This window comes from Electrophorus electricus, chromosome 16 (genome assembly GCF_041902795.1).
Source record: "Electrophorus electricus isolate QZ-2024a chromosome 16, ASM4190279v1, whole genome shotgun sequence".
NCBI classification, from domain to species: domain Eukaryota; kingdom Metazoa; phylum Chordata; class Actinopteri; order Gymnotiformes; family Gymnotidae; genus Electrophorus; species Electrophorus electricus.
The window spans coordinates 1,925,001-1,938,565 of record NC_137512.1 but is presented as its reverse complement, the minus strand read 5'-3'; the positions used below and the strand labels follow the sequence as shown (position 1 = coordinate 1,938,565).

Genomic DNA, 13,565 nt, shown 5'->3' with positions numbered 1-13,565 from the left:
GGCACCCTACATCTTGGAGGATGATGGTAGTGTAGCACCCTTCACAATCTGCTGCAGCACTTTGTACCGTGGCTGGACAAGCCAACTCTAGACTGACAGTCTCTTCCACACTGGTTGCACTAGTAGTTGACAGCAGTTGAGGCAGATACTGTTTCATTCTAGCCAGCTCAGTGTTTCGAACAGTCTGTTTCAAGCAGAGTCTCTGTTCTCCGGTCTGCCCGGTCTTCTCCAGTGACCTCCCAGCCGTTGGCAACCATGTAGGCCTACTGCAGGTCTTGTTTGCAGAGGCCACGGAATCACCGCTGGGTCACCCGATTGGTCTGGAGATGTCTGAGAGCTCGCTGTGCAGCACATCTTTGGGGATGCCGCCAGCAGTCATTAGCGATGTGTGCCAGACACCTGAGCCATCAGCTGGCTGTTGTTCTACACACCTTTCAGCCTGAAGTCGATGTCAATAAGCGCTGGAATGAAGACGTAGCCTTAGAAAGACGTAGACGTAGACGTAGACGTAGAAAGTCTTCTGTGTTGCACCACAGAAACAGATTGTATTGCGCATGTCCTCATGAAAGGAGGTGATAATGTGAACATCCTATCTTCTGCAGTACACTGAAAGGCCTGTTCCAATTGATGAAGGCGATATAGAATGGCTTGTACTGCTCAGGACGTGTTTCACGCAGCTGGTGTAGTGAAAAGATCATGTCTATTATGAATATACTGGCTCTGGAACCGCAATGTGACTCTGGGTGGACTGAAAGCTTCACCTGGGATGCTGAGAAGGATCTCAGGAGAGTCCACACCATACTGCTGAGCATGTTCTGCAGGCTTACCCGGCCCAGCCTCTCTGATGGAACTGCTCTCTGCCAACTGGGTCTCCAGCAGACAGGCGATGTCGTGCTTCGGTCTGAATAGCTCTCTGTCCATGGCAGCAGTCTTCTGTGCACTGTCACTTTGACTGACGTCTTCAGTGTGCACAGTACATATGGTTCTCCTGTTCCAGCTTGCGAAATCCAAGAGTTTCATTCTTCTCGAGTCTTTTGTTTGTTGCCTGTTGTGGAGATTTACAGCCTGCTTGTCGTGAAGACCTTTAAGCCCCACACACCCAGGAAGGAACACTGTGGTGAGACAGCAGCATTCGGACCGGAGGCTTCTCACCGGGAGGTGGGTGGCAGCGGTCCAATGAGATGCAACGATTTCTACCACCATCAGCGATGGCCCTGGTGCTCAGACCTTCGCTAACTCATTTTGAGCTTTGAACGTATAGCTGTCATCTCTCATGCCATGCTGGCGCCCAAAAGCGTTACGTGACCTCTCTGTGACCTCTCCGTGTGCTACATGCCAGGAGCGAATCACTGTGGGGATCTGGTGTTGCCCAGTTACCAGGATCTCCCTCTTGACATTGCTGTAGTAACCCAAGGGCGAGGCAGAGCCAACGCATGCGGTACCAGCGCACTGGTAACCAGGTGACGGGATGTGCCAACAATCCACGTTATTGGCTCCAATCCGGCTTTTTCGTCGGGGTTTACTCCCTTACAGATCATTCTCTGTATGGCTCCGCCCCCTGGCAGTTATGATGACTGGCTTGTGACTGCTCTCCTGGACTTGCTGAAGTCTTTTATCCCAACCCAGTCATCACTGTCAGTGACTAATTTGTTTTGATTGATTTTTAATGCTCTTCTAATAGTCGTATTTGGCGTGATGAAGCACTATGACAGGCAGGGTTTGCTGTGTTCAGAACTCCACATTCCACACATAATACATCATGTACGCCTCGTATTTTTAGGTGGCTGCGAAACTCTCAGATAATAAGTGCTCGGTAACCCTGAAGCATGCTAATGGCACGATAGCCTTAACTGTCTGAGACAACCTTAAGCATTTTAACAACGTCTAAATCACAGCACAACAGTCAAGGCCCTGTTTTCACTCCTGTTTTTCACTAGAGCTGTTTAAGAATGTATGTAGTAGAGTATGTAGTAACTGTGCTACGACATTCCAGGAGTGTTACGACGCTTGGAATCTAGGGCTGCTTTAAAGAGGAACTCTCTTAAATCCTTCCCGTTGTTGCCAGCAATCCCATTTTGAGAGCAAGCTGCGTCTCTCTGACTTGGTCTCTGTGTCATTTGCGGAGTGCAGACTCCCACCTCCATTTCAAATCACTCCCCCTTTTGCCTTGTTCTTCGGAGTCTCCGAGAGCAGCACGTGGACGGCGCCGTGGCAGACATCGAATTCAAGATCATAGGTATTCACAACATTTCCATTTCCCTGGAGGGAATTCATCACGAGGCCAGCGATTAGAATTTGCCCCCCCCCACTCCTCGAAATTTGTCATGTTTGTGTGTGCGGGGGCGCTTGATGTTGTGGAACCAGGCAAAGTATTGACTCCATCAATCAGCATTACCGTGGTAGAGCCCCTACATCCTGCCGTAGGCAGCAGGATGGAAAGGCAATTACACAAGGAGCGTAGTGGAGAGAGAGAATGAAGGACAGAGAGATGGAGGAAGGAAAACGTGGCTAATTCAAGGCTCGCACATGAACATGACGTGAACATTCTATACGTTTACTCCATCAATTAGTGCTAATTGTGAGATAAGCATGAATAAAGTACTACTAACAGATTATCCCTTACACAATTCAACTCCAGCATCTGTTTTTCATGAAAAAAAAAGTATTTGAAGTGATTTCTAATTGATTCGGTTATAAAGCCTGACTCGTCACATAGACGTGTGCACAACGTGAAGCCCAGCTCTCTACTAGCCAAGTGCCACGTGTTCTACACCTCTGCATTTGAAGCCAGTCATGGTTCGGGATTTCCTTCATTTATCTGCAGGTGCAGTGGAGGGACCACGATCGATCCCAGAGGCGCCTAATTAAGCCGCGCTTCGATGGAACGCCACAATTAAGAAGCCGAGTTGAAAATAAAGGACGCAACGGTTTTTCACGCAGGTTGTGAGCACTCGGGCATCGGTCTGGGCTGGCCCAGGAGCCAAAACTCTCCTTCAACACAGGGGCACTGCGCTACACACTGCACCACGCCAAGCTGAGAGGAAGCAGAAATGACGTAACACCGCCATGCTCCCTGGTCTGTTTTGGTGCACATCTGTCACGTCATCCTTTCTCTGGAGGCTTTGGGGATGAAGCGTTATAATTTCATGTTTCTTCTGCTTCTTCCTCTCCTCAGAGCAAACACGACTATCTACAAGCTCTTTCCTCTCTTTTTCTGCTATTACAAGATGGTAGAAGCTGACAGGAAACAGGCACATTTTTATAACTGGCTGGTTGTGAGTCATATGACTAAAACCTGGAACTGTCACATGACGGGAACTGTTCCAAGGTGACGTCTTTTCCTGGTAGGCTTAGGTTCATTATGCAGTTAGACAGAGAAGCACGCTGCACAAGGGTAGGACGATAGGTAGAACATATTGGGGACATATCAGGAAGACTGTTCCCGCTTCCAGTCAACAAGCCAGATCACAATCCTACAGCGTCTCCGCCCAAACACTACAGTGTCTCCACCCGAACGCTGCAGTGACTCCACCCGAACGCTGCAGTGACTCCACCCGAATGCTGCAGTGTCTCCACACGAACGCGGTGGCGCCTCCACATGGATTCAAAGGATGCCATACAGGCTGCCATACACCTCCATCCTACTCAGACTCAAATGAGCATCGGTGACGTCTGCCTGCAGCCCAGCACGTTTCTCGGGCCTAACCATGCATGTGTAGAATGCTCTGTCATGTCTTGCATGCATTACTGTCCTGTTGTGCCGTAATGCTGAAAAGCGCTTTTGAACCTACACTCCTGTCAAGGTGCCACCACAGGCAGACAATATTTGGCTTCTGTTATCCGTATACCGGATTGAAAACACAAGAACGCGCTTCCTTCCCGTACTCTGCACGCCTGTAATCATTTACATGTCATTGTCTGCGAAAATATGCTAATGCGCACTGCCGTTGTGTGTAAAACGATAATAAGGAGAAAAGCAATTTTGCCATTAGAGGAGGGAATTAAATTGCCTGCGTCTGAAAAATGAGCTTATACTTAATCCTAATTGCATTAAAGGTGGGATATTCTATCTCTCACCACAAACAAGTGTGGCAGTGTCGTAATGGACATCGCAATGTGGACCAGAAATTTAGCGCTCACTTCACGCTGCACTACAGCTGCAGTACTGCAGTGTGTATTACCATAGGACATATGCAGACTGCTGGTCTAGGAGTCACGGACTTCATGACATACTGATTTGCAAACACAGACTCCGTGGGTATGCATGCTTAGTGTCGCAGTACTGACGTTTATGTCGTGAGTAATGTTTTGTGCCCATTCTACAGAAATAAGGTTTCACTGGTAACAATGTCTCAGGGACACTTTTGATTTAGTGACATAATGTTTGTAGTTGGATTACTTTTCCTACGATACCGTAAAAATAATAATATGTGATTTCACTGCACTGAAAGTGTGAATTATAAATAATCTATATGTTTGACATCATAATTGCTGCGCCTAAATTTCTGAATCCATACCTTATGAATGATATATGATCAGGGGTGGTGGCAGGGTATATCCTATCTGTAGTTGGATCCTGTAGTTAGTTAACCTATCAGGGTAGATCCTATCTGTAGTTGGATCCTGTAGTTAGTTAACCTATCAGGGTAGATCCTATCTGTAGTTGGATCCTGTAGTTAGTTAACCTATCAGGGTAGAGCCTATCTGTAGTTGATCCTGAGAGGAAACCCATGTGTTCTAGGCGTTAATCCGGGTTAGTTAGACATAACGAAAACATAACGAAGAACATACCTCAACTTCCGAAAAAGTGCACGGGTACAGTGGCCGTTCGCATGATAAAAACGAGGACTTCATAACACCGCTACCGAAGCGTAAATGTCGGCGGAGATCCGCCCGAGGTGGAGGAGCAATGGCTCACAGTCACAGATTCGCTTATATCGACAAATAGAATTACACTTCAAAGACAGCTTGTATATACGGACAATGTATTTATTTATTGGCCATAATATAACTTTCGGCTGATGGATTCGTCAGACAATTTAAAGTTGTTTTTTTGGCACGTCGCTATGCTGTTCTAAGTGGTAAAAGAGAATTAAGTGAGTTATTTAACAATCATGTATTTTATGCACATTAATGCAGCAGACGTAGACGTTCAACGGAATTCCGCCCCAGTGCTGTGACGGGCTTGCACGCCCCCTCGTGCGTCCTCCCTTCCCATAGGGAGTGGAGGTAGGGCTGCACGAACGGCTCCGCGCGCGTCAGAAGAGAGTACAGAGCCTGAGTGGCGAGCGCGAGCGAGCAGGAGGCGCATTGCGAAGTGTTCCTCGTGCAGACCGGTCGCTCGCCGGTACACCGATGTGGTGAGCGCGTTCTCCAGAACAGCGGGGAGACTTACTAAAAGCACGCGCATATCCATGCTTGGTACTTGGCCTTCTTTTCTTTGCCAATGCAAAAGGAAATATGCAGCGAAGCCTCGCTCTGCTTTGCACCGGTTTCCTGGGACTGTGCTTTGGTACGAGTTTCCCAAGTAATATCAACATAGGTGAGTACGTGAAACAGCGAGGTAAGGGACGGTGCGTAAAACAGCGCTAATGCCCAGTTTGTCTGGAGCTACATTTTAACACGTCCTGCGCAGGATGACAGACATTTGCCTCCGTTATTTGGACTTCAGCAATCCCTCAGCTGGTAGTAGCGCATAATTTAACCCAACACGCCAAAGTTACAGGACACATGTTTACCTTCTGCTTGTTTTTCCTACACAGGGGGCCTGTTCCCTACCGAATCCCACGAATATGAAGTATTCCGGTTTGCGCTTTCACACCACCAGGATATTCCCAAATTGGTACCTCAAGTGGATATGGTGAAGATGGGAAATAGCTTTTCCATGACATACGCGTGTGAGTATATGCAGTCTAACCACGAAAAACGCATCTGCCTCCGACGCTTCAGCGCGAGAGGCTGTGGAATAAGCTTACTCTACGTGCAAAAGTTTAGCTTCTCCCTGTTGCACACGCTAGTTGCTCTATCGCTGGCGTCCGTGGCTGCGCGAACAACTGGTCAGTGTGCACCGCTTTAGAAAAGAGATAAATCTAGTTCGCGTTTATGTAAGAATTTAAGAAGCGGAAGAAACGGACTCGGTGTTACACACGTCTGTTTGCACGCGTGCAACTCTCAGATGCAAGCCTCGGGCGGTACACTGCGCCGGAAAAACAATCTCTGAATGCCTGTCGTGCAAGCGAAAAGCCAGATATCCGCATAAAACATATACGCGAGGTGAACAAAACGGTTGGTGCTTATGTTTTCAATTTTTTATTTTATTTTATTTATTTTTTTTTGCCATCACCTTAAATGTTCTAAAGGAAAACAATAGTTTGAGTCTATTTGATCATGGACGTTTGGAGAGGCATTATTAGTGAATGTCGCATTTTGACGTTTTGGGCTGGAGAAGGAAGCAGACACCTGATGGCATTGCAGTGCAAGTGTGTGGGGTAAAAGAGCAGAGATTATGGAGCACTAACGGAAGGACTGAAATAAGGCAGCGCTTCGGGTGCACCTGATCACCTGAGAGGTTAACAGCCTCGAAGTGTCTCCATCCGGTTAAACACACAACACCATCAGAAAAATGCACCGAGATGAAAATCCGGAATCTAATTTTGATTTCCGATGCGATGCTGTTCGATTGTCTTACCCTTCCACGAAGCAAATGTGTAACCTGTACACTGCCTGGGAATTGTGTAGATCTTTCGATTAATCTAAAACTCTGTTTATGGGCGTGAGGTATTCCAGATTACGATCTCTCTCTCTCTCTCTCTCTCTCTCTCATTCACCATGGCAAAAGGGCGCGTTGAATTAATACGTGTTGCCAAATCTTAGGTTATGAAATTTGAGAACACAAATCAGAAACGGAACGTTCGGCTACTGAATAACTACATGGCACATGTACAGAAAGACCACGCGAGCACTGAGCAAAAGGAGAGCACGCGGCTAGCTCAGTCTTTAAAAACGTGTCCAAACTGAGATGTGTGAAAGAGCGTTTTTATCTCTGCATAGAGACTTGTACAAAGAGCTCCCGGAAGCGGTCAGCATAACTGAACTCCGCATGTGTAGCCCACGAACTACCTCTTGCCTTTATTCCTTTAACGCGCTTTCATGCACATGCACACATTTTACCACACAAGTCGGGTGAGTTACAGCGTTGCCAGAAGCTCGAGCTCTCATATCGGATTGATTCTCGCAGCTAATCTAGGGAGTCTCGTGCTCCTTTCTCCACATCCTCGCGCTCTCCTCTCTCCTCGCGACACATCGCTAATTCACTATCTTATTATGCGGCGCTGGTTGTGCCGCGAGCGCTAACGGTACGGGGGTCTTTCGCACACGCTGCACGCGCTGCAGAAATTAGTTGCGCTGAGAGCGTGCAATCTGGATTGCTGCGAAGGCCGTGACTCTGCTCGTGCACTGGGTGGCCTCTTGTGAATGAAGGCCAACTCGTGTCCGTGGAAGGCTCGGGGTGGCGTGGGCGTGTATACACACAAACACACACACACACACACACACACACACACACACACGGGACGAGGCAGAGGTTAAACAGAGAGGAGGCACGAGTGGATCTCTCATTTAATATGTGTGGTTTGCAGCCAGTGATTGTGTTTATGTAGGCTTCAGTTTGGTAGGACGTAGTGTGTTGCGGTTTAATGATAAGACTTAATCTTTTAATCTGAAGCTTACTGTGTGTTTGCCCTGTGAAAGTGTTAGTTGATTCTGATTAAAATGTCAGTGGATTCAGAGTAAAGTGTTAGTGGATTCACATTAAACTGTTAGGTGATTCTGATTGGTCGTTCTCGATCTCCATTGTTATCTTTAGACAGATGTGAATTTGGATAATTAATGCATGGAGAGAAAATGCCATAGTTGTAATAGCCCACCATGAATAATTACATTATGATAATTTGCCATTCAGTGTAATTAAAAAGGCACTTCATAACTAGATGTGTTTGAACTCTTGAAGTTCCAGGACCCACTGGTGGGTTCAGTGTACATGTATACCGTTCATATGATTTACAGTGAATTTAATGAATAATTCATAAACATTAATGCATAATATGCTGTCAAAATAAAAGAGTGAATAATGCGCAGGGACGTTAAGACATTAACGCTGGTTTAGTCGGAGTGAACAGCCGTGGATGTGACACTGCAGCGGATTAATATCGCCAAGGCTCGTGTCACTGTGTCGCTGTAAAGATGCAGGTACGACATATTACAACGGACGCGCAATTGCGAAACGTGCGAAATAATTGATTCTGTGCTGCCAACTAACTCGTTGACATTTGAAGGTTTTTTCGAGATTAATGGAGAACTCTCGTATTGAAAAGGTGAGCGGCATCTGCGCGGATCAATAATCTGATCAATAACCCGACCCTCGTGGTCGATACAAGGCACTCGCTCCACGCACGGACTCGAGGAGAGACACGCGGACGAGATGTTGGGGCGCGCGCACAGGCAGGCCTGTGGAAAGACGCGCGGGACGGCGTGGTCGGCGATGACGCCACGCGCACCGACGGGCCGCGACAAAACCCCGTCCGGTTGGGCGCAAGTGGTTTCCCACTGCTGCACACCCCGCCGTTACGCCGGGTCACGCGCGTTTATCCTCAGCACGCGCGGATAAACGAGACCGCGGCATCTGCGCTGATCGCGAGACGTCAGTTTTAAATCGCATCTGCTGCTTCTCATCTCGCGCTCCGAGAGGCTAATTGGCGAACCCTCCCAGTCGTTAAGCGCGCGGCAATTGTTCTCATGAGCGGAACACTGCACGCGCAGTGTGAGCGCCCATTTGCCTTATTTATATCTTGTCGAAAAGTAATAAGAACCCCGCGCAGGCTCGTGAGTGTGACATGCCGGGGCTGAAGAAAATCCAAACTAATCGCACAGTTGTCAGAACTGTTGAAGTTGGTTCGAAAAGGTCCGACGGCACAGCGCTGTCTGTCAAACACCTGTACTGTAGCAGTCTTTTGTTCTCGCTTGTTTTATGTCGTCAAGCCTCTTTTTTGTTTTGGCTTGCTGGAGGTGTTACAGTATGTAGTTCACACGTTCACATCTAATGCAAGTGCTCCTGGGAGCAGAAACAAAAATCTAGCACAGTTACAGGGAACACCGGTGGATTCTGTTATTACAGTGGAAATTATTTAGATGAGGTTGCCTTTAAAATGGATATGTTCGTAATCCTGTGTGTGTGTGTGTGGAGCTCTGTGGTGTTGTATCGCCATGCAAAATAAGACAGAGGAAGCAGGGTTGCATGTCTCCATGACTCTGGCTGCATGTCTCCATGACCTGGGCAGAGCAGCAGAGTGCTGGGCTGGGATTACCCCACACAAACACCACAAAATGGATTACCCCACACATACACCACCTGACTGGGCTGGGATTACCCCACACAAACACCACCAGGCTGGGCTGGGATTACCCCACACAAACACCATCATGTTTGGCTGGGATTACCCGACACAAACACCACTGGTCTGGTCTTGGTTTACCCCACACAAACACCACCAGGATGGGCTGGGATTACCCCAAACAAACACCACTGGACTGGGAACACTACCGGACTCTGCTGGGATTACCCCACGCACACACAGTTAGCACCGGCCTGGGCTGGGATTACCCCCCACAAACACACGTTCCACCAGGCTGGGATGGGATTACCCCACACAAACAGGATACAATAATCTGTTCAAGGCAACACAGTGATTTTATTACCTACAGCACAGGGAACAACTGTGCGACAGGTTTGGAACACAGATGTTATATCTTTCTTTGTTGTTTTGAGGCTGAAACACGTGCGGGCACACATTGTCATGCTGACTGTGTGTGTGGAGGGTGAGGCATGGAGTGTGTGGAGAGTAAGGCATGGAGTGTGTGTGTGTGTGTGTGTGTGGAGGGGAAGGTATGGGGTGTGTGTGGAGGGTGAGGCATGGAGTGTGTGGAGAGGAGAGGCATGGAGTGTGTGTTTGTAGAGGGTGAGGCGTGGAGTGTGTGTGTGTGTGGAGGGTGAGGCGTGGAGTGTCTATGGAGGGGAGAGGCGTGGAGTGTGTGTGTGGAGGGTGAGGAGTGGAGTGTGTCTATGGAGGGGAGAGGCGTGGAGTGTGTGTGTGGAGGGTGAGGCGTGGAGTGTGTGTGTGGAGGGGAGAGGCATGGAGTGTGTGTGTGAAGGGAGAGGCGTGGAGTGTGTGTGTGGAGGGGAGAAGATCTATCATGTCTGAGGGACACACATTAGCCCCACGTTTGTGATGCCACTTTACATTAATAAGACAAAAGAGTGCGTTGGCGTCCCTCTGTCCACGTCTCTGCCTCGGGGACATGACGGCTGCAGCTGTCCCGCCGCTGGTGTGTTCTTTAATAAAATAACACGCCACCACAAAAGGATGTAAAGTATCGGAGAGTAAGCTCTGCTTGACAGAGCGGAAACACACCCTTACACACACACACACACACACACAGCTGCAAAGCGAATTGAGGTCATATGTCATTCGTTTAATACTGCCTCGCCGGTGTGATCTAGTCCCAAAGACTACTTGACATGCTGCCATGTTAAGTTTTTTGAGTAGTCCAATTAGGACGCTGTAATGAGCCGCCCTACATAGACAGAGAATCCTCGCACTCCCTGCTAATGAGGACGTGGGATTTCGCTTGGCAGTCTGCACTGGAAGGTAGCGTGAGCGCGAGTGTGAGCGTGAGCTCGAGTGTGAGCGTGAGCGCGAGCACGCTGACCTCGCAGATTACAGCGCTTAGGAATCACTAATGTGAGTCCCACTCTCTGTGATAGAGAGAGACCATCTTCTCTAGAGTTCGCAAATGTTAATTTATGTGTGCAGATGTGTGTGTGTGTACACATACACACACACACACACGCACATATATGTCTGTGTGTGTGTGTATGTGGCTCGAGGGTTCAGACTGAAAGTAGGGTCAGCATGCCGTGTGGTGGACCTCTTAGGCGCTTAATTAGGTGTTCATACAGCATTGTTCCGTTACGCTGGTGAAACAGGACAGAGTGGGACAAAGCTTCATCTGTGTGGGACCGAGAGCGTGCGGCAGGGCAGAGCCAACCGGATGAGTGTCCTCATGCCAGGGTGGGGCAGAGAGCGAATGTGGAGCCCAGAACGCACACACACCCTCACAGGGCTGTTAGCACTTCCTGGAAGTGTGATTACTTTTTAGAATCTGCCTGCCACACCCCTGCTGGCTGGCAGCAAAGCTGTTGGTCAGTGAGGCTCCATTAACATATTTCCTTGTGTTCTGATTGGCTAGATTTTCCATTTCTTTGTGGTGTGGCCTCCAGGAGGGAGGAGTCACAGAAGGAAGAAGAGAGTGTGAGGGAGAGGTGTGAGTGTGTGTGTTCGTGAGTGTGTGTGTGTGTGTGTGTGTGAGTAAGTGTGTGAGTGTGTGAATAAGTGTGTAAGTGTGTGAGTGTGTGAGTGTGAGTGTGAGTGTGAGTGTGTGTGAGTGTGTGTGTGTGTGTGTGCATGTGTGTGTGTGTGCATGCTCCACACCTGCAGGCTGTTTTTTTACAATACCAGTCTGATCTCCACTTATGTTTTCCCACGTCTAACTCTCGCTCCAGAGCCGGTGCGCAGCTCCGCACTCTGGTGGTGAGAACGAAAAAGCCGCGTGACCTGGTCAGACGTCCCATCCCCTGGCCTGCAGTTCCCTCTGAACCTGCACTAAGGCCCCCAAAGATACACAAGCCCAGTAGGCACAGACAGGGGCAGAACTTGGCGAATCCTAACACCCAGTTCTGCCCAGTTCAAACCAGTTAGCGACCAGTCAGACTGTTATTGTGTGGGGCATCTGCAGAGAGCCCAGCTAAGACAGTGTTTGCGGCTGGGCTGTTGCCTGGCTGCTCTGGGAACTCTGTGCTAGCCACGGTCATTTTCAGTGCTGGCGTAGTTTTGCTGGGTAGGCTAATTCAGCTCCTCCTGAAAAATGACAGAAAAACTGCTCAGCCTGTCCTGTTTCAGGGAGGTAACTCTGCTTAGATGCAGCAGAAATATGACGGTCCATCTGACAGAGGCAATGCACGCAAGCTGTTTGCTGTGTTTGGAGAACAGAGAAGACGAGGGTGTTTGTCTGGGCTGGCGTAGACGCCTTTTGTTGTTTTATGGTAGCAGTAAGGACATTTGTCCTGTGCTTTTGGGGGAAATGCACTTCGTTATGAATGTCAGGAGCAAAGCCTTGCCTTCCCACAGCTCTTTCGAGCCAATTCAAGGCAGCGAGCACATTTTTGGACTGTGGCTACAGCTACGGCAGCGGTGCTTTTGAGCATTGCGGATTCTCCGGAGTCCTTTTGGGTCGGGATAATTCCATTCCAGTCTAAATGACAGCGCCATGTGCTGGGGCCGCTGGAACCCGCTTACTGGGTTTATTCATCTGAAATGCCCAGGTGGAGGGAAGAATTTGTTTTCTGCATCGAGGCAACCTGATTTTGCCGTGGTCCATGCACGATGGAGCCGTCCGTGTTTAGAAACGGTGTGTTATGTATGGTTGACCTAGAACTGTCCACTCAGGTCCCAGCTCTGGCTGGACTGCAGCCTTTATCCCTGCCTGTTCCCTTCTGTGCATGCACCAGTACACTGCACTGGGTTAATGACATGCAACTCCCATGAGTCCTACCTGTGTGGGGAGTTCAGCTAAGCAGCCTAAAAGCTCCTATGAGCTATGTCTTTTCCTCTGTGAGCAGCTATGCATGTTGATGTTGTTTGTATGTGTGTGTGTGTGTGTGTGTGTGTGTGTGTGTGTCAGGGGACTGGGAGCTTGTCGATATGGTATGCGTGTGTTATGGCGTGTAGAATTGAGAATGGATATTTGAAAGGTGGGACCCCTGTGGTGGTCTCTGTGCATGTCATCTCCACAGACAGGCAGACGGCGTGGCCCACAGAGCAGAACACGAAGGACCACGAGGACCCTTAACCTGTCCCTCCGTTTCCCACACAGAGGCCTGCGAATGGAGAATCAGACAGAGAGAGAGAGAGGGAAAGAGCAGGGTAGTTAAGCTCCTAGGTCTTCCGGGGGGGCCACTCTCAGACAGCGTGTGCAGGTTGTGTTATGTGCAGGGTCACGTGCTGCCCAGGACCGGCTGGAATGCTCGCTCATGTGCGGTCACGTGAGCTGAATTGATTTGCCCTGCAACGATGAAATCTACCCATGTGCCGCAAGAAGAGGTGGAGCGACCAGCGAGCCTGCCGTCGGCCGGGAAACACGACGGGGTGTTTAATGCCTATCCCCAGCCTGTTGGGCAGTTGGAGTGTCACAGGCCGATGCCCAGCCTTAGAGACCCAGTCCCCCAATAACGTGGGGCCCACCCACTGCACTCTGGTGACCTACGTGGCTGTCGACAGTTAGGGCAGAGCTACCAGAGCAGAACAACGACGTGTGGAGAGCGACGTGCGGGTTTCCTCCTGATATCTGCTGCCATCTCCAAAACTGCATAGCGGGTTGATTTAGCTCTGCCAAACCCAAAACGAATCCAGAACATGTAAAAAAACGCAGCAATGCAGTAAACAGGTCATGTA

At 49.1% G+C, this 13,565-nt stretch overlaps 1 protein-coding gene across 7 annotated transcripts in view; it reads left to right on the top strand.

Annotated features, from left to right (window-relative positions):
• The first annotated feature begins 5,247 nt into the window (after positions 1–5,247).
• gria1a (glutamate receptor, ionotropic, AMPA 1a) overlaps positions 5,248–13,565 on the top strand; it is a 56,340-nt gene continuing 48,022 nt past the window's right edge. For 3 of the 7 annotated variants that reach the window (XM_027024067.3, XM_027024069.3, XM_081698518.1), the window contains exons 1-2: positions 5,250–5,542; positions 5,763–5,897. In XM_027024067.3, the coding sequence (XP_026879868.2) occupies positions 5,461–5,542; positions 5,763–5,897 (217 nt within the window). In that variant the 5' untranslated portion in view covers positions 5,250–5,460. Of the gene's footprint in view, positions 5,543–5,762; positions 5,898–13,565 lie in introns of all 7 variants that reach the window. The other 4 variants (XR_014117408.1, XM_081698516.1, XR_014117409.1 and 1 more) reach the window with 2 other exon arrangements.